This window comes from Vanessa cardui, chromosome 19, assembly GCF_905220365.1.
Source record: "Vanessa cardui chromosome 19, ilVanCard2.1, whole genome shotgun sequence".
NCBI lineage: Eukaryota > Metazoa > Arthropoda > Insecta > Lepidoptera > Nymphalidae > Vanessa > Vanessa cardui.
Genome location: NC_061141.1, coordinates 6,935,617 through 6,956,389, shown reverse-complemented (window position 1 = coordinate 6,956,389; position 20,773 = coordinate 6,935,617). Strand labels below are relative to the sequence as shown.

General features: G+C 35.4%; 1 protein-coding gene across 1 annotated transcript in view; it reads left to right on the top strand.

The window, feature by feature from the left end:
- LOC124537734 (UHRF1-binding protein 1-like) overlaps positions 1-16,633 on the top strand; it is a 32,900-nt gene extending 16,267 nt beyond the window's left edge. Inside the window, exons 13-29 of the mRNA XM_047114625.1 lie at positions 270-405; positions 2,223-2,398; positions 2,469-2,583; positions 3,041-3,175; positions 4,139-4,305; positions 4,830-5,005; positions 5,543-5,679; positions 6,029-6,169; positions 6,567-6,738; positions 7,715-7,829; positions 9,124-9,258; positions 10,052-10,063; positions 11,999-12,130; positions 12,560-12,703; positions 13,417-13,715; positions 14,915-15,026; positions 15,737-16,633. Coding sequence (XP_046970581.1) covers positions 270-405; positions 2,223-2,398; positions 2,469-2,583; positions 3,041-3,175; positions 4,139-4,305; positions 4,830-5,005; positions 5,543-5,679; positions 6,029-6,169; positions 6,567-6,738; positions 7,715-7,829; positions 9,124-9,258; positions 10,052-10,063; positions 11,999-12,130; positions 12,560-12,703; positions 13,417-13,715; positions 14,915-15,026; positions 15,737-15,772 — 2,340 coding nt within the window. The 3' untranslated portion in view covers positions 15,773-16,633. The remainder of the gene's footprint in view (positions 1-269; positions 406-2,222; positions 2,399-2,468; positions 2,584-3,040; positions 3,176-4,138; positions 4,306-4,829; positions 5,006-5,542; positions 5,680-6,028; positions 6,170-6,566; positions 6,739-7,714; positions 7,830-9,123; positions 9,259-10,051; positions 10,064-11,998; positions 12,131-12,559; positions 12,704-13,416; positions 13,716-14,914; positions 15,027-15,736) is intronic.
- The last annotated feature ends 4,140 nt before the right edge of the window (positions 16,634-20,773 follow it).

The window sequence follows — 20,773 nt, the reverse complement described above, 5'->3', positions numbered from 1 at the left end:
TTTTTTATAATGTAATTTTTTTAAGTCATCGTAACTTAGAAGGGATGAATGTTATTAATAGGCGTAGGAATAGTTAAATCTTACTGTAGATTTTCATCCCACTCATGCAGATTATCTCAAGATAAGGTCCTTCAACGCCGCACACCAAATAAATAATGAATATATATTAAGTACATGAATTTTGATGCGATTTTTTTACGGATTTGTAATCACGATGTTTTTATAAGATTTAGTGTTGTACTACTACAAGATTTATTTTTCCTTCGCAGGTATCGACAGGGTCCAAGTCGCGCGAAGCCCCGCGGCCGTTTGTGAGCGCGGAAAAAGCGACCTTACCGGGCGACGCGGGCCTGCTTCACGCTGAACTCACATTTTTCTACTACCCTGGGGATGTTTGTTTTCCCGGTAAGCTGAAATTTTAGTAGATTTATTTATAACTCTTGTTGTTAAATTACCCAAGTACTTACTAAATTTTACTAATTTTAATATTTATTAGATACAGTTTTATTTTTTAAGTTACATATATTTTGGCGCGAAAAAAGCGAGTGTATTTTATGTTGCGCGCGCACAGTTAGACAGGAAATCTGCTTCTTGAAGTTGCTTTCTGAACCGCAGATTGATTGTTAGATCTCAAAATGTATTACAAATATAAATTGTGAGAATTGAAATTTTCGTACGTTATAGTAGTGATGAAAAAGTAGAAATTGTAGTTATATTATCGTAATGATTACTTTATCACTAAAAAAAAAATCGCGTGGACATATAGTCCATTCCAATGACAAAAGGAAACATTCAAAACATACCGTATTTTTCAATATCACAAGTGTTTTGTTGATAATTCCACTATAAGATTAACTACAAACAGTTCTTGATTAATATATCTTCATTTGTAATACAACAATATTTCACAAAACTACATAGATCCACTTTAATTTCACTTCCAAAGTAACGAAAATAGTTTTGTCGACATTCAAGACGCCATTTCTCGATGATGAACATTAAAAATAGAGGCCTCAACTAGGCATGTTCGCTAAACGAATGTAGACGAATGAATTTATACAGATAAAAAATATATTATTTTAGTTTTAAAATTCATTATAGATATTTTTTTAAATATATTTATTTAATTGGTTGTAATATATAATATGGATTATTTATTAGAAACGTAAAAACCTACGATTGATAAAAAAGTTATTTTTATACAGTAAGGTTTTTACATAAAAATAATATTTTTACCAAAAATGTTAAAAGAATTATTTTACTTAAAAATAATCTCTTATCTCGAAATGTAGATCAGTTTTGTGCATAGCAATTTTATAGTTTTGAAAATAATACAATGTTAAGAAAGACATTCGTCTCTCATCCTTCGTATCATGTGCACGGATGCATATTCGGAATTCTCTGAAGTTTTTTATTACGACCTGACTTTGTTTAAATGGAAAATTACTTTTAAAATAAAAAAAAATATTTCGTTCTTTAGCATTAATTACCCATTCATTCAATTATTTTCACCTCACTAGTCGAACGCAAATGACATATCAATTCAAGGTCAAAGTTGTTTATTTACCTTTTCTCCTCTTCCCATTGGAATAGACTATAAGTACACGCACTTTTGACGCAGAAGGAAAAATTTTTTTGTTTTTATGGTATAGGTTGGCGGACGAGCATATGGGCCGCCTGATGGTAAGTGGTCACCATCACCCATAGACAATGACGCCGTAAGAAATATTAACTATTTCTTACAACGTCAATGCGCCACCAACCTTGGGAACTAAGATGTTCCTTGTGCCTGTAGTTACACTGGGGCACTCACCCTTCAGACCGGAACACAACAATACTGAGTACTGTTATTTGGCGGTAGAATAACTAATCAGTGGGTGGTACCTACCCAGACGTATTAATGTTTTTTTATTATTTTAATGTTTTTTATTATGAGACAACATCACATACATTAGTCTGTCCCAATGTAAGTAGCTGAAGCACTTGTGTTATGGAAATCAGAAGTAACGACGGAACCACTAACACCCAGACCCAAGACAACATAGAAAACTAATGGTAATCTACATCGACTCGGCCGGGAATCGAACCCGGGACCTCAGAGTGGCGTACCCATGAAAACCGGTGTACACACCACTCGACTATGGAGGTAGACGGTAGTAGAGGACGGGCTTGTACAAAGCCCTACCACCAAGTGGTACCATTAAAAACGATTTGTATTGAAGTGCCGTCGCCGAAGCTCTACGTGCAGCTGAGCCCAGTACGCGTGTCGCTGGACGTGCCCAGCGTGCTGTGGCTGGCCGCCTTCCTGCCGCACGTGGGCGCCGCCGCCAGCGACCACGCGCCCAGCGACGACTCCGCCGCTTACATCGACGTGCGCACCGAGGCCATCATGCCCAAGGTACGCTACGCCCTGCCCGCGCTCACCCAGCGTACTCGGGTTGGAAAACAATTGAAGCCTCGCTTTCTAGATTGTTCTAGAAGCCGGTCCCGAGCACGTGTCGCAGCAACGCGATCGACCCAAGGAGCTTCACATATGCACAGCAAGGGCGACGTTTACGAATGTTCGAGAATCGCCCAGAGCCAGTGAGTATTATTCGAATTTAGATATTCTCAAGAAATATAATACGATACAACTTAGATGTCGCATCGGCAAAATTCGTAAAACCGATCACATCCGAATTGACTACGCTATTCCAAATTATCAATATTTATTTCTCATGCGAAAATGATCTTTACACAAACGTAATAACTTGTAATATCATGTGACCTAATATATTCGTCAATTTGAAGCGTCGATTTACATGCACATGCTTTCTCTGACGCGTGAATCTATAGCGACGAATAGCGTCGAATGGCGCGATAAGAAGCTATTTCTATTGGTTGTGTAAATTGGCAGTAATCGGTTTTATTTTCATTCCATTGCATTTTCCGATGCTACATCTAATTTGTGTCGTACTATACATTATTTTTGTGTCTGGTAAACCATTTAATTGTTTAGTGATTTAACACATACATATATGATTTTTTTTATTAATTATAGATACAGCTGGTACGAGAGCAGACTTAGCGTCTATAATAGCAGCAATACGAAGGACGGCACCCCTTCGAGGACAGTTCCCTTGCTCGTCCGACGACATCGACCCCTTGCACGAACAGTTTTTGTTGCATGCCGATAGTGAGTGCTATTCACATTTATTTATTTTTAATTTTATTACAAAGTTTTTGTGATGCTATTTTCGATTGTCTTAAATCTTGAATATATCGTGTTACAAGCAATGCAAGCATCAATATTTCTATTATTATTGTTCTTTATTTATTTTATTTGTTGATAAAATTATAATATTTTAGAAACTACTAAACCTTCAGACACAACATATAGACCTATTTACCCAGGAAGGCGTGGTGGTGTTTACTGTCCCAAACATACTAAAATTTGTCTTGGGCACGAGCTTCACTCATGCTAAAAGTAAAGTAAAAAAGTAGTAAAGTAACAGCCTGTTAATTACCCACTGCTGGCTAAGGCCTCCTCTCCCATCAAGGAGGTTTTGGAACATATTCCACCACGCTGTTCCAATACGGGTTGGTGGCTAATGTACACCGATAACTTAACGTGAACGGGCGCGACTTACGCAAGACGGCTGGCAAGAGCTGGATGCGAGCCCTATAACGATCTCAGTGGCGTGCAATTGGAGAGGCCTATGTCCAGCAGTTTTTTTTTTATGGTATAGGTTGGCGGACGAGCATATGGGCCACCTGATGGAAAGTGGTCACCATCACCCATAGACAATGACACTGTAAGACCTGACCTTACATCGTCAATGTGCCACCAACCTTGGGAACTAAGATGTTATGTCTCTTGTGCCTGTAGTTACACTGGCTCACTCACCCTTCAAACTGGAACACAACAATACTGAGTACTGTGATTTGGCGGTAGAATAACTGATGAGTGGGTGGTACCTACCCAGACGGGCTTGCACAAAGCCCTACCACCAAGTGTGGTGGACGGAAATGGGCTGATTGATTGGATTGGATTGGGCGCGACTTCTCTAGTGAATAGATTTTCCTAAGATACAAACAAGCAAGAGTGTTATAACTGCGACCGGTTCCTCTGTTTACGTGTGTGCGTGCGTGCCCGCAGACCTGGACGACGTGGAGCGCGGCGCGGGCGTGTCGGCGGAGCGCACGTGGCGCGAGTGCCGGCGCGTGTGGTGCGCGCGCGTGGAGCCGCTGTGGGCGGACTTCTGCGGCGCGCGCGCCACCGCGCGGCCCTCGCCGCTGCTCGACGCCACGCCGCTCACCGCATGGGTGCGCCACTTGACTGCTTTTAAAATCGATTTCATATTATATATTGCCCTTTCTTAGTAAAGGTTAAGGAACTCAGTAAAAGTATTTCTTTTTTTATTTCTAGTACATATATGCCGAAAAGTATCAAATTAAATACTTCATAAATAAATAGCGCGCGAAAATGCTACTTGGAAAATATGGCGCTGCAATGGAGTCGGTGACGTGATTTGCCTGTATTATAATCTGTGGTCTATATAATCCACATACAGTAGGCAAACTAGGTTAACAAGCAAGTGACGTCATCATAAACCCGAACAGTCAGAAACGTTTTGTGTCACGTGACAAACGTTGAAGAATGCATTTTTATTAATGGATTTTTGAGTAAATTAAATATTGTTTTCAACTTTCGTTAATAAGTAACCATTTTTAAACTCATAATACATATTGGTTGCAATAATTGCCACTTTATTTTATACATTGTCAAATAGTCTATTGTGCTACTTGTCTCGTGTTGGTCTTATAACATAATGCTTATGGTTTTCTAGGTGTGCTTTGAAGAAGGCTTCTCTCGGATCTGGGTGATCGGCCGGACGTGCGGACTGAGTGGGATCCAGCTCAATCATTACCAGCTCCTGTTCCTTCTGCGACAGATGGAACGCATCAGTGAACTGACGACGTGGCTGGCTCACCAGGCTAGCAGGATGCCGGAGGCTGACCAGGGGTACGAATATGGTTTGATCTAGTAAACTAGTTAAGATTACATAGACATATGTATTTTTTTATAATATTAGAAATAAATAATCAGAAAGGACGCAGTTTATGTCTTGTTTGTACGCGGATTGGATAACCATTGTCAATAGACATTGGTTCTGAAATATCCATCGTGTCTGTGGCTATCCTGCCTCACTTACTCCCCAAACTACAAAACAATAATACTTAGTATTGGTTTTTGCTGGTTGTATATTCTACTGGATGACTGGGTGGCGCCCCAGGCGGGCTCGAACAAACTCTTCCACGGTTATTCTTGGCTTTTTAAGATTTTAAAAGTAGAACTAAAGTGAGGATCACTTAGAAAGATTATGTTAGCTAAATATGCGTGAAAAAAATGTCTGAAGTTTTGACCAAAAGTAAATGAAATTTAGAATAGCATTACATCTCCATATTTATGAAATAAAGCGTTTAATTTCATAAATAGTCTTAGCTTAGTTTCATAAATAGTGATTCCAAATATTAAATATGATGTGTCTCTATTTTTCAGGTCGTTGGTAGTCGGTCTTGTAGTTCCCGCAGTAGAGGTGACACTGGTTTTACCAACTAATTGCCCGGGACAAGAGTCTTCCAGGGACCTGGATAGTGTACCGCTTGATTCGTCCAGCCTCAATGATTTGAAATTAGGTATGTATTACATACATATTAAGTAGAAATTATCACACCTTTTATACTAGTAAAAGATCGTCTAAGGGAAAATTATTTTCGCAATGAGATGGCAATTTCAGTTTTTGATGGTATACCTAAGGTTTTAAAGAACCGGTTTTTCTTAAAAATTTTTTTGATTTATTAGGGTAATCAGAATGAACTTTTTTTTAATCTTGATACTACTGCTTCAATCAGCTTTAAACAGAATCTAAGATATTTATTTATGATCGTAATTAGACATTGTACTAAAGTTTTGATTATTAATTTAATTAAAATTGTGCAATCTTACTGGTGCATATAACTAAATGTCTGATATTTTCATCCGCAGGGTCGGAGGCAACAATGGCTCCCTCTATGCTGGACCGAGACAGCGGCGTGCTAGCCACACAGGGTACCATTGAGGTGTGCACCGCGCAGCCGCTGCCCGCCGACGAGATACAGCCTCCTAGCCCCGGACTGAATTTTAGTGGTATGCTAGCTTTGTACGGCTAAATGTGTAGAACATATGAAATTTGAAGACTAAGTATATTGAACTTTTAATGCAATAAAGAGGGGATAACTACGTTCCCATTGGAATAAAACTAGTTATAACGGATTTGAATCGCGAATATTAATTATTTTTGACGTTTGTGACGTTTCGAGCACTTTACAGTGTTCGTGGTCACGGGTAGACTACCCGAAACGTCGAGATGTCAACAATAATTAATATACGCGATTCAAATCCGTTATAACTAGTTTTATTCCAATGTGTAATAGTCGCGAAAATTTAAGACAACATTAACTACATTCCCTATATGGTCGCCGGACTGGCATTGCCTAATACGAGGCTGGCAGGAGTGGCGTATGTAGCGTGTGCGCGTGCGCAGGGTTCTCGTCGATGCGGCGCGGGCTGACGTCACTGGTGACGTCACTGGACAGCGCGCTGACGCGCGACGACGCGCGCAGCGACGCCGCGTCCACGGCCAGCTCGGACAGCGAGCGCTACGTCGTCGTGGGGCTGGCCGCCGAGTCGCCCGACGACGCCGACGTCGCCTTCCGGTGCGCCATACAACACACGCTCCTCTACTGCCGACTTTACTATTAGCAGTGGCGTAGCTATCATAGGGCTAGGTGGTGCAGTGCACCAGGGCCCTCTAGTTCGGGGGGCCCTCTAAACTAAACCTTAAGCTTCTGAAGATAGAAAATCACGACCCTGCGCAAAAAAATTCTTATTTGGTATCTATAATTTTGAAGGGTAATTATTAGTTGAAAAGGAATGGGAAAGTGGGGAAGAGGGCCAAAGTCTTTTTCTATGCACCGCACCGGGGCCCTTCCTCACCTAGCTACGCCACTGACTATTAGTCCAGATAATAATGAGAATCAACGACAACAGTGTAACTTTCCCACTGCTGGGCTAAGGCCCCCCTTGGAGGAGAAGGTTTGGAACATAGTCCCGGTGCGCCATGCTACAGCACACGCTCCTTCACTGCGAAACTTATTACTAGTCCAGATGATAATAAGAATCAACAGCAATAGTGTAACTTTCAGTGTAACAGCTGGACTAATTAATAGATAGTCTGATTCGAGAGCAAGGTTTTTGTATATAATACATGGACAATATAGTTAAGAAATTAATTTCAGAAGTATCTAATGTGATGTCGTGGCCTCCTCTCCCTATGAGGCACATTCTATCACGCTGTTACAATACGGGTTGATGTGACATGTGTGAGATTTCTATGAAATTAGATATATACAAGTTTCCTCACGATGTTTTCTTTTACCGCCAAGATGAATTAATTATAAACACTAATGGAGCAAATGAGTATTCAGTGGTGCTTACCTGGGTTTGAACTTGCAATCATCGGTTAAAATGCACGCGTTGTAACCATTGGACCTTCTCTGCTCCTAATTATAAGAATCGGTTACCAAAATACGTAAGACTTTCGACTTTGCTTGTAGAAGTTGTAGGTACGGTTGTTTCAATTATTGGTTCTATAATAATTATAGAATTAAAGTATATGTTTGTTTGTCACAGGGAATTCGAACACGGTCGGTTATCGAGCGGCGTGGAGGTGGCATCGGAGGTGGTAGAACGCTCGTCGTCCCCTAGTGACCACTCCATCACCAGTTCCTGCAAGCGACGCGACATGGTGAGTGCGGGATAATAAATAATAATAATAAATATGAGACAACATCACATACATTACTCTGATTCCAATGTAAGTAGCTGAAGCACTTGTGTTATGGAAATCAGAAGTAACGACGGTACCACAAACACCCATACCCAAGACAACATAGAAAACTAATGGTAATCTATATCGACTCGGCCGGGAATCGAACCCGGGACCTCAGAGTGGCGTACCCATGAAAACCGGTGTACACACCACTCGACCATGGAGGTCGTCAGTGTAACCAACGTCGAAATCGATGTCATAATTGAATTGTATTGTGCAGAAATATACCATCCTACAGACTACTAAAAGTTGTTAAGATTAAAAAGATCTAAACAAATTTATAAAAGAAAAAATATAAAATGTTTTAAAACAATAACCAAAACATTTTAAAAATCTATAAAATTTTAAGTTAACGTGGTTATTTTTATTATTAAAGTTATTGATCTCGGGATATTTACGATGTTTTTTATTTTTGTTCGGTGGAGCTCGATATTTCGACATTATCTACAAATGTCTTGTTCGCGAGACTGAACAGTGTATATATCCCGAAATCAATAATTTTAATTTTAATAAACGTTTTCTCTTTTAAATCTTATGAACTTTTCATTACTTTTTGTCGACACATGTCTGCACAACCATTTACAATTAATTTTAAGAATCTCAAAATTTAAGAGTGTTCTTTGTAAGTTCGTGAAGAATCGCATTCTTGAATTTAGTTTTATCGGAACAGTGGTCATAAATCAAAGTAACTTTTTTTACTTATTTTATTACAACATTGTATTAGATGATACATCGAAACAAAGATCTCGACGCGTACATCGAGAGGTACAAGTACCATCTTATCTGAATGTCAATATAACTTGTAAATGTATAAAGTGCGTGTGCAAATGTAAGCAATTTGGATACAACAAACAACAACAACAACAGCAGCAGCCTGTAAATTCCCACTGCTGGGCTAAAGGCCTCCTCTCCTTTTGAGGAGAAGGTTTGGAACATATTCCACCACGCTGTTCCAATGCGGGTTGGTGGAATACACATGTGGCAGAATATCTATGAAATTTGTCACATGCAGGTTTCCTCACGATGTTTTCCTTCACCGCTGAGTACTAGATGAATTATAAAGACAAATTAAGCACATAAATCAACGGTGCTTGCCTGGGTTTGAACCCGCAATCATCGGTTAAGATGCACGCGTTCTAACCACTGGGCCATCTCGACTCTTAAATTTAAAAGCAATTTGGATCTTAAAAGATATTTTCTTTTGGTCAAGATATCGACATGCACTTTGCGCTTGAACAACATATACCTCGTGCAGCAAAGCGCGAACGCCAAATCCTGCATGCGGATCGTGGCGGACGACCTCAAGACTGACGAGTGCTCTTCCATACCCTGGGATGAGTTCCAGGTATGACCTTCTAAGATCTGTACATATTGAAAATTGAACATCACTTATGAAAATTCGAAGAAAAAGGCTTATTATGAATTTATAATATATAGATTGCCTTAATTAGTAATGCATTAATGAAATAGTTAAATGAACTTATTTAAAAGAGTTAAATTTATTACCATTTATCAGAGGCATGTTTTACATTTAATTAAATATTTTATATGCACAGGAATATACATTTCTTTTTTTAAAATAAAATTACTATCATTACAGTAATAAATTCAAAGACGCTGTAGATATTTTGGATATACCTAGATTTCGGATATTTAAATAAATTTTGCTGTCATCGATTCAAACACCATCCATGCTAACACATTCCTCCTTAACATACTCGCCACAATATATCACAGATAATCTAACTTATCCAACAGACATTTTATCACATATTCTCAATGGCAGATATCATTAAAAGAAAAATACTCGTAGCATGATAATCACCTTTTTGATTCTATGTCGTCATTTATCGTTCATCAATTCTAAATAAGGCTATACCATAAATATTTTAAATAAAGACTCAAGTTTGAAGTCCCAGTATAAATAATATTTTAGTTAAATTATTATGGTAGAGGTTTATTAATTGCATGATCACATTAATTCCTATCAACTCATTATTCGTACCCCTCACGATTAAAAGTCGCTGTTGTTCTAAATCGAAAAGATATTATGGAATGCATTCTTTTCTAACTATGTTGTCTATGTGTGTTTTTTTTTCTCTATGGCAACTCCCGCCCGCTCGGCTATCGTGAGAAAGATTCGACTCAAGGTATTTAAGCGATCAGCTGATCAGACAGATCGTTACTGTTTCATGACACAGTAGTGGTATCATTATGTTAAACCAATTAGATGTAGAGGTTATGTGTCGTAGCCAAGGGGGTTTTGTCTGTGTATATTTAATTTAGGAGGATATTGCAGTCTCGATGTCAATCTATGAAAATTAAAAAAAATAAACATTCGAGTAAAAGCCATCCATAAATTACGTAACATTTTTTTTTTATAATTAATATGTGGCAACACTCGTTTTAAATCATATATTCAAATTTTGCTTTCGCATGTGTGGATGACTCATTTTATTTGACTTTTAAATGGGATATCAAATTATCCATAACTCTCATCCTTATCATACCAGGGAGTCACACCAGGTAGACTGCCTTAAGTGTGGGACGAAGCGTAATTAATGAATGGTAACATTTTTGTTGACATTACTGCAATATCTAGACACAAGCTTCATAGTATATCGCACTTTGCGATCATATAAAAAAGCGTTTAGTTTGCATGAAATATATACAATAATTTGTGCACCTCCGTTTTTAGTATTTAAACTATCGATTGATCAATCAGTTTTATCAATATTCACAATCCTCAAAATCAACAAGTAACATATATAGTAAAATTTGAAAGCAATGTTCTGCAGATGTTCTGAGATAATTGAGGATAAGAATCATTGGCTTTTTAAATATCTAATTTACAGACTAAGTATATGTTTTGATGGTAATTCTCAAAATTTTAATAAAGTAAGAAGAAATGAAAAATAAATTAGTTCTAGTGTCCTGGCGCCAGAAGTTTCTTTGGAAATTGCCAAGTAATTTAAAATATAATCTCATTTCCGCTGAAATCTTCACATGCAATATAATAGCAAAAAGGCATATGTGAAATGAATAACTAATAACTGTGCAACCTTTCAGCACCAGGGTATAGATAGCGTTTTAATAATTATTTACTCTTATTCTTCAAGCTTAATTTACTGTAAATGTTACAAAGTTTGTTAATGTCTTTTCCATTTCACCTCATTGTAGATGACCAGATCTGACCATTTGATGTATTAAATGAAATCAGAGATTTGCGTAAATAAATGTTTTGTATAAAATGTAAACAAAGTCACCGTTTCTTTTGTTTACATATTATACGCATTATATGTAATTATAGTATTTGTGATTTCCGTATTTTTGGATACACTATTTTATTTTAAGATTTTTTAAGAATTAATTTACTTAGTAAAAGTATTCTTAGTTTTATTTAAATATTTAATAAGTAAAATAGAAAATAGTATTGCTTAATCTAAATAGAATTGTGGATACATATGCAAATAAAAATAAAACAATTACTAGTAAAAAGTCTATATCTTGCAGTGATACAACTTGCTGAATGTTTTGTATTATACTATGTAGAGAAGCTTAGAATACATGTACTTACATATTTTGCAAATGTAACCAAGTGACATGTCTGTGTACAACAGATTGATGTAAACTGTCTGCCTTGGATTCCGCACCTGAAGGGACATATCATAAAAATCCTTAGTTTAGGTTAATGAGGTTTGGGTACCGAAGCCAAAAAAAGGATTTTTTGGATTTATGTAAAATATATTAATTTTTAAGAAACTTAGGTATAATTTCACTTCTAATATATAACGCACTGTACTCTTCTGATATTTTTTGTTAAAGGCGACCGAAGCTTATAATTGTTTCAAGAGCTTATTTAAAAAACACACCTTTCGCATGCTTTCTATACAAGTAGTTCGACCGCATTCGTAAACACAAACAAATCATAACTAACAAACTGATTCACATTACCCATTATTGTATTTCATTCGAACATTGTTACTAACATATATCATGAAGAGTTATATGATTATGCTTGTTGCATGCATATAGATGTAACAGCTACTTACAAATGGTGCATTTGATATCTAATTATCCGACAGAATAAGTTTTCAATGCGCGCCCGAGCGTGGTCGGAGCCAGTGACGGAGGATGACGAACTGCGGCCTCGTGACGCGCCGCGCGTCTCAGCGAGGCTACTGCGGACTGAGCTGCCGAGAGTTGTTAATGAAATGGTAATTTGTAATGATTGTTTTACTGGCCATCCACTGTGTTTCATTACTAATTTTGTCCAAGTATTCTATATCTTTAAAAAAAAAAATTCAAGCGTACCCAAACATATAACAACAACAACAACAGCCTGTAAATTCCCACTGCTAAAGGCCTCCTCTCCCTTTGAGAAGGTTTGGAACATATTCCACCACGCTGTTCCAATGCTGGTTGGTGGAATACACATGTGGCAGAATTTCTATGAAATTTGTCACATGCAGGTTTCCTCACGATGTTTTCCTTCACCGCAGAGCATGAGATGAATTATAAAGATAAATTAAGCACATGAATCAGCGGTGCTTGTCTTGGTTTTAACCCGTAATCATCGGTTAAGATGCACGCGTTCTAACCACTGGGCCATCTCGAATCAACAATAATCTTACTTTGAAAATTAGGGTGAGCCAGTAGGGCTGGCGCCGTACGAGGAGATACTGGAAGCGCGCATCAGAGAGTTGAGCATCGCGCTCAACATGAGCACGGCGCTCGCGCTGTCAGAGTTTATCGAAGACGAAGTGGTGATACCACCCATGCCTCTAGAGGTAAAGTATCTAATGCTATACTTATCCAATTCATTATTATCAAACAATACTAGTATAGTACGACACAACTTAGATGTCGCATCGGCTTAATTCGTAAAACCGATCACATCCGAATTAAGTACGCTATCCCAAATTATCAATATTTATTTCTCACGCGAATATGATCTTTGCACAAACGTTATAACGTGTAATATCATATGACCTAATATATTCGTCAATTTGACGCGTCGATTTACATGCACTTGCTTTCTGTGACGCGTGAATCTATAGCGCCGAATAGCGTCGAATGGCGCGATAAGGAGCTATTTCTATTGGTTGTGTAAATCGGCAGTAATCGGTTTTATTTTCATTCCATTGCATTTTCCGATGCTACATCTAATTTGTGTCGTACTATACGCTTGTTAATTATAATAACTGTCAATTTATTTTTGAAATCAAATGTAGTTAACTCTAGTATTTTTACAAAAAAATATATTATACTATAAAGTATATTGTACCTAGAAATTTATGTTGTGGTCATCTTAGACGGTCGCACACTTTATATTGAATATAAGTATGTTTGTACGTATAACATGTGTAAGTGTTATAACTGCCTGGTTGGATGGGCCTTAATAAATAATTAAAAATCCTGAAATAAAGCAGATAATATGACAAATTATAAGGCGGACCAAAATATTAGTTCAATGTTACATGTTTAAAATCAATCTTTGCAGGTGCTAATAGAAAACGTTAAATTACATCTAGTCGAAGACAGACCAACTCGCTCCATATCTTCACCTCCGCCTCAACCACTAGACCTGGATCTAACCACGCTAAGATTAAACCGAGATACTTCTGGCGTTGTCCACCTCGGACCCACTGTCTCTTCGAGAACAGTCTCCCCGAGCAGTCCACCTCCGGAGCTGCAGATGGCAATGGAGGAGATACAGCGATTGAACGAGGAGAATGAAGATTTGAGGAAGAGGTTGGCCACGTTGAATAGGATAGCTGAGGACAATCGAGATTTGAGGGCGTAAGTAGTTTTACTATACTATCTTGAAAACAGTTAACGAGCGCTTATTTCCATCTACTGATATCCCTAATTGACATATCCATTTCGCGAATTATTATTTATATAAGCTGCTGATTTGTCAAGGATAAGAACTTAGTTCTTAGTAGTATTTATTAACTGATTTCTAAAAAAATAAGGTTATTAGTTTGACATGTATAATTGTAACATTGTTAAAATTTCAATATCAAAATTATTATAATTATATTTTTTATATTTGAGTATGATAATCCATTTAGGCTTCCAAGCGCGTGTGCTTAATTTCAGTTAATTAGTTATTAGTCCATCTGAAATAAAGGGTTTTGTAAGAACCGACTAATGGGGTGTTTGGTACACAACCAATAATCTTTCGTAACGTTCATTTTTACAAACGAAGTTAATACAAAATCAAAAACATTCCCAAAAAGTTTTACGCGAGGCAAATGCTCAGCCCAGTATAGGCTATTTGACAATGCGAAAAATAAATCGTGAATTATTGTAATCAGTGTATATTATGAGTTTAAAAATGGTTATTTACTAACGAAACTTGAAAATAATACTTAAAAATCAATAAATAAAAATGCATTTTTTCAAACGTTTGTCACGTGACACAAAACGCTCCTGATAGGCCGGGCTTATGATGAAGTCACTTTCTTTTAAACCTTGCCTTTCTACTATATGTATCACAGATTAAAATACAGCAAAGTGACGTCACCGACCCTATTGCAGTGCCATTTTGTCTAAGTATCGTTTTCGCGCGTAATTTAAATATGGAATTTTTAATGTGATATTTTTCGACAAATATGTACTAGAAATAAAAAAAATCAACTTTTACTAGGTCCCTTAACCTCTACTAAATAATATAAAATTGATTTTAAAAACCACCAATTAATGTCCACGAGAGAAACCTGAAGTAACGATATCGACCACCGTTTCAGTCCCCCTAACCTCTACAAAATAATATAAAATTGATTTAAAAAACCAGTCAAATGGCCTATTACCAATTAATGTCCACGAGAGAAACCTGTAGGGCGCAAGTGACGATATCGACCACCGTTTCAGTCCCCCTAACCTCTACTAAATAATATAAAATTGATTTTAAAAACCAGTCAAATAGCCAATCACCAACTAATGTCTACGAGAGAAACCTGTAGCGCTATTGACGATATCGACCATCGTTTCAGCAAAGTGGAGGAGGCGAGCGCGCTGCGAGCGTGCGCGCACGCAGCGCAACAGGAGGCAGCGCGCCTGCTGGCCGACAAGCACGAACTGCTCGAGGCCGTGCGCCTGTTGCAGGTACTGACTGGATATTAAATTTAAAACAGATACGATTTGGACGTAATAGGACAACATAGAGACAGATGGGGTTACTTTCACATTTATAATATTAGTATAGCTAAGGGGGGAGAGAAGTTGCTAGATGTATAGTTTGTGGAGATTATTTCGAAAGAATAAGCGAAAAATGTAATTATCGATTGTTACTCCATGTTTTTTTCTTAAAAACTGTCTTTAGAAGTGTTTTAGTGTGTGTTCAGTATTTTAATGTGATAACTTAAGTTTGATCAGTCAGGTGTGAATATTTGTATTAATATAACAATTAATACATTAACTATCAGATTGAATCACTCAAAGCAATTCAACTAAATTTTAATGTAGTAGATTGGATTATAAAAGCATATGTTGCGCATTATATTAAGTCATATACATAACTCTCTCTGTCGGTACATAAGCGACGACCTCCGTGGTCGAGCGGTGAGTACACCGGTTTTCATGGGTACGCCACTCCGAGGTCCCGGGTTCGATTCCCGGCCGAGTCGATGTAGATTACCATTAGTATTCTATGTTGTCTTGGGTCTGGGTGTTTGTGGTACCGTCGTTACTTCTGATCTTCCATAACACAAGTGCTTCAGCTACTTACATTGGGATCAGAGTAATGTATATGATGTTGTCTCATATTTACATATTTATTTATTTATTTATTTATAAGTAATGTTGGCAATTTCCAGGAGCAGCTGTCGGGTCCGTGCCGCGGCAAGAGATAGCGCTCCCGCGGCGGCGCTCAGGCCTGCCTCGACTGCGCCGCCTGTACTGCCTGCTGCGGACAGCGACTGTAGGCGGCTCCGCACGACCGCCCGACTGCCGACGACTCAATGTTGCCAACATTATTACATTACCCTCAAACATCACGCCTGACCTCATCCCATTCACTTGGGATCGACGCAGTGGCTTATAAAACTGCATGAAATATATTTGATAGATTGACGCTAACCATCCCTGTAAGTGCTTTTGCTTGTTGGATGGTTAAGATGCTCAATGGTTCGATTATATAGAGACGATAAATAAAATTTCCTTAAAGGGTTTTGACGATAACCAAATGTTGGCATGTGGTGGCGTTACACTACTGCTAATAACACCTCAAAGAAAAACTTAATAGACTCGCTCCGTTAACGACGAATGTCTGGCTGTCGACGATAAACAGTAACCAGACATAATGATAAATTACATGATATTATAATACAAGTTTAAATGTAAGAGATCAAAGTGTAGCAATAATATATAATTCAGCGCATCCCCAGTTATATTGATAAATACAAGAGCTTCCTGGTGAGAATGACTTTTGTTACTGCGAACGGGTCTTTTGAAATGGCCATATAATAGTGTAGAAGTTAATGACATATCGAGATCTCATTTTTCATGGTATTGTGATAACGAATGATTCCAAAACGAATAGTCGTCTGAGTAAATCTGTCTTTATCACAGATAATTACAAAGTTATTCTTCATGTAAAACAAGTAACAGTGGTTTTCAAGACAGCTTTGTATATTGTTTTTTGTCCTTTATATCGTAATTTCGTTGATTTATAGGCTGCTAATGAAATATCATGTTTATGACAAAGTTATATTAGTATTTCTAAAGTATGTCATTTCTATATATTTTTCATGTATTGTGTAAATGTAACTTTCATTTTATTTTGAAAAGGTTCTTTTTCAAACCAAGAAACGAAATAAGTCTTAAAATTCGATTACAGAAGGTTATTCTGAATTTTAACTAATTTGAATCTTTTTTTATGGTGTTAAATAATAATATATCCCAGTTATATCAAAGTGTTGCCAGAAAGATACACAATTTTTTTTAAATATTTCCATTTAACCGAATATTTCTATAAAAATCTAAATAAATAATAGAATGTTGTAAAATTGATCACATTATTTATTTATGATTAAAAAAAAAACATTACAATATAAACGACACATAACTATTTCTTCATAAACATGATTTAATCAATTCTTAATATTCTTTCTTTTAAAAATTTCATTTATTCATAATGCGTTCTTATACATTATATTCTTTTAGTATAAATAAATGTCCAACAAATGAAAATGTGGTACTTAAAATAGCATTTATTATATAAATTAGTTTGTATAACTCATAGTCAACCAGGTATACAGATTATGAATAATTTATTTTGATCTTTAATATTTAACATAAAAACATTGTGTTTTTGACTGTACAAAGCAGCTATAAAATAATATGATGATTGATTTTTGCAATTAATAACTAACTTAAAAGGTTACATCATATCTATGATTAATAAGTAATTAAATATTTTATTTAGTAATCCATATGTTGCAAACATGTTCCCATAGTTTTATCACGAAGAACTTTCAAAATAAAATAGAATGCAAAGGGCTACCAGTCGTGTCTAATATAATATATTTTTATACCAATAAAATAAAGGGCGGTGTGATAAATATTTTTGTATTTAGTTTTCCAAGTCGAAACTTAATTTAAATATCATAATGAATTAAAAAATTAAGAAATCACTCACTCACAATAGTTTTAATAGTTGGTTAATAAAGAACTATCAAGTTCATACACAATAAAGGATTTAAGGTAGAATGCAGAGCTTCGATTTTTGTGAAATTTTGATTCTCACTCAAACGGAATTGACAGTTTTGAAATAAATTCAATTTATTCAATTTTTCCAAACTTGGATAATTGTCGCTGACTGAAAAGCTATATCTATATCAGTGGAATCGCAAAACAATATATAATATAAAAATGAAATTGCTTTTGACATGTATATGTGTAAAAAAAGAACAGTTACACTTAACTAATAATTCATTGGGATGTGTCGTAATTTTTAAAAATGTAAGTTGTTTTTCTACATGCATAATATATTTTCGATATAATTTTTTTTTGCGCACTACATGAGTTTCATATATGTATAACTAACAAAGTCAGTATGTAAATGAGTCTAGGATGTAGATTTTTATCTTTGCAGATCTAATTGTTATACAGATTAAAAAAACGATTGTTGATTGTATAGTATGGTACCATCGATTTAATTCGACAATGAAACCGAAAAATAGTGGATATCACGATCTTATATGATAGCCTCATTACGTTGACTACTCCTATACATTTATAAATCCACTAACAAAAGCATTTTATTGTTTTTTTTTAAGCTACAATGAATTATAATACAATAATCAATTTTGATTACAAGCAAGACAATTTTCTATGTATGTAAATAATGTGTATGAATTTGTATATTGATTAATTATTTAGGGCGTCTTGAAAATATATTTGAATTTAATTTTTAAATGATCAGATTATTTATATCAATTCTTGTTTTTGTTACATTAAAGTTAATATATTACAAATTCTTTTAAAAACAAATCTATGAATTAATTTTAAAGTTTTTCATCAAATTGTTAAGGAAATTTTTAGATGTTTTTATTAGTCATTTTTGATATTGCATGTGTCACTTGTTAGGAATACAATTTACATGTATTTGAAGGTTTTGTCACACTCAGAACGCCACGGTAGGAGCTTGACACACATGTTGGGTTGACGTTTCATATAGAAATCGACTGATAATCACTGCCCATTTAATAAATAACCATTTTTTAAACTACATGCATAAGGATGTATTTGTTGTTCATAATGCTAAGTGTGACAAACTCTTGTATATTCCATTAAATATTTGTTATAGATAATATGTTTCAATATAGTAATTATAAAAAATCGTGCCTGTGTATCATCCAATTCGCTTCGTTGTAATACCATATACTAAATGAAATTTAATCGTATTTAACCCATATATATTATGTCATTTGAAATATTAAAGATTAGTGAAAATGTAAGAATTATTTATCATACATATTTCGTCCCTCTCTATATATGAAATGTAATTTATCTGGTACTATAGTTATTGTATCCAGTTTTATAATAAGATATGTATGTTAATTGGCATCGCTAGTTTGTACATAAAATATATAATCAACTAGATTTTGTATGTAGCATTATTTTTTTCTATTATAAAAAAAATAAAAGATGAAAATATTGTGCTTTGCGACGTTTACTACGCCCATGATTTGGTTATATAATTTGTAAGTTGTCAAAATGTATAGCTATGTATTCGCCATGAAGTTTATTCGTATATAAAGTAAGTCATGAACTCATTCCATACAAAAGGCAATATTATCGATTCTATCGTAACCAATTTTAATCCAAAATTATTTCACAAGTTTAAAAACATTGCTATCGCTCACTTCTGGGTTAATAAAGAAAAGAAACTTTAAACTTGTAATAACTTTGTTTTGTAATTCTGTACCCTACCTTTAACATCAATATACGACCCACATAGTTTTTGTTTCAATGTTTGTATCATTTTTAAATAAAATGAAATGACTTTTTTAAATTTAGAAGTACTGTTGAATAATCAGATCAATCTCACTACATAAATGCCTACTATAAAAGTGTCTACAATACAATGTGTAAGAAAATGGTTGTTGCAATATGTTTAGTTATAAAAGGAATTGTTAAAATTAAATTTAATATTCTATGTACCAGTCTTTTATTTTATGGTATACCATAGTATATTTATGGTATATATAGTATAATCAAATGTTTATATAGAAAAAAATTATGAATTCCAGAGTGATAGTAGAACTAACCTTATAACAGCAACACTGTCTACAATATTGAGTGTTGCCTAGTCATCATTGATTCCAAGTATTGTAGTGAAATACATTAATCAAAATACTTATTAACTAAATTTTAATGATGTCTACATACAATATTGATTAGTTACTTCTAGTAACTTTAATAGACATTTAATCTTGATATGGAATGTCTTTACTAGGCATTTTAAATTTACGAACATTAAGTTTATGCATAAAAATATACGCTTAGACAGTATATGGGTAATTTTTTTCAAAGTATGGCAACTTTCTCTTGAATGCAGAAATAACGTGACTAATACTAGTGGCAACATTTTCAGTTATGGCCGTCAGTCAGTTGGAATGGAGGCAAGTGATAGTTGTCGAATTTTTGCGCTGAAATTATCAAGTTGCTTGTAAATCGTGATTTAGTGAGAATTGAATTAAATTTTAAACAACTTGTGATAGTTTGTGCATTTACATTGTGACTTAATTAATCGTGAATTACCTTAAAGAATGTTTATTGTGTCCTTAAAGTAATAGGATCGGATCAGTGATCATTTATATTATTGGATTACAGTTTCCAGTTTGTACAACGAATATAGTAGACAGGTGAGCTTTTTAATGACACTAGATAATGAATGAATGAGTCGTTTGAGTTTACGTTGGATTAATTTTGCCACGAACGCGAGACGCGTGATGTCTTCGGTTCCAGCCGGGAGATAACGGGCGATTTAGCAGATTGCGTTGATTCTGATAACATTCTAATACTACTTACACTCGTACCTGTTTTATAATGGAACAGTTATATAATTAAGCATACGTTCAATACATAAACACAATTTCTTTTGCTCTGGTGCAAGTTTGTTGAATTTTATGCTCCATTTCCCGCTGAAAGTTAAATTTATATTGAGATTTATAAAAAGTGAGCGGTCTAGCCGAATTAGTCATACAATACAAAATCTAAATAAATCATGATAATATACAATTTTCGATAATCTTATATAATTTAAGTTGAAGTTTAGGATAAATTTGTTTTTCACAAAAAACATGAAATAATGAATATCACTGAAATGTTTAATTTCTACTTTCTAC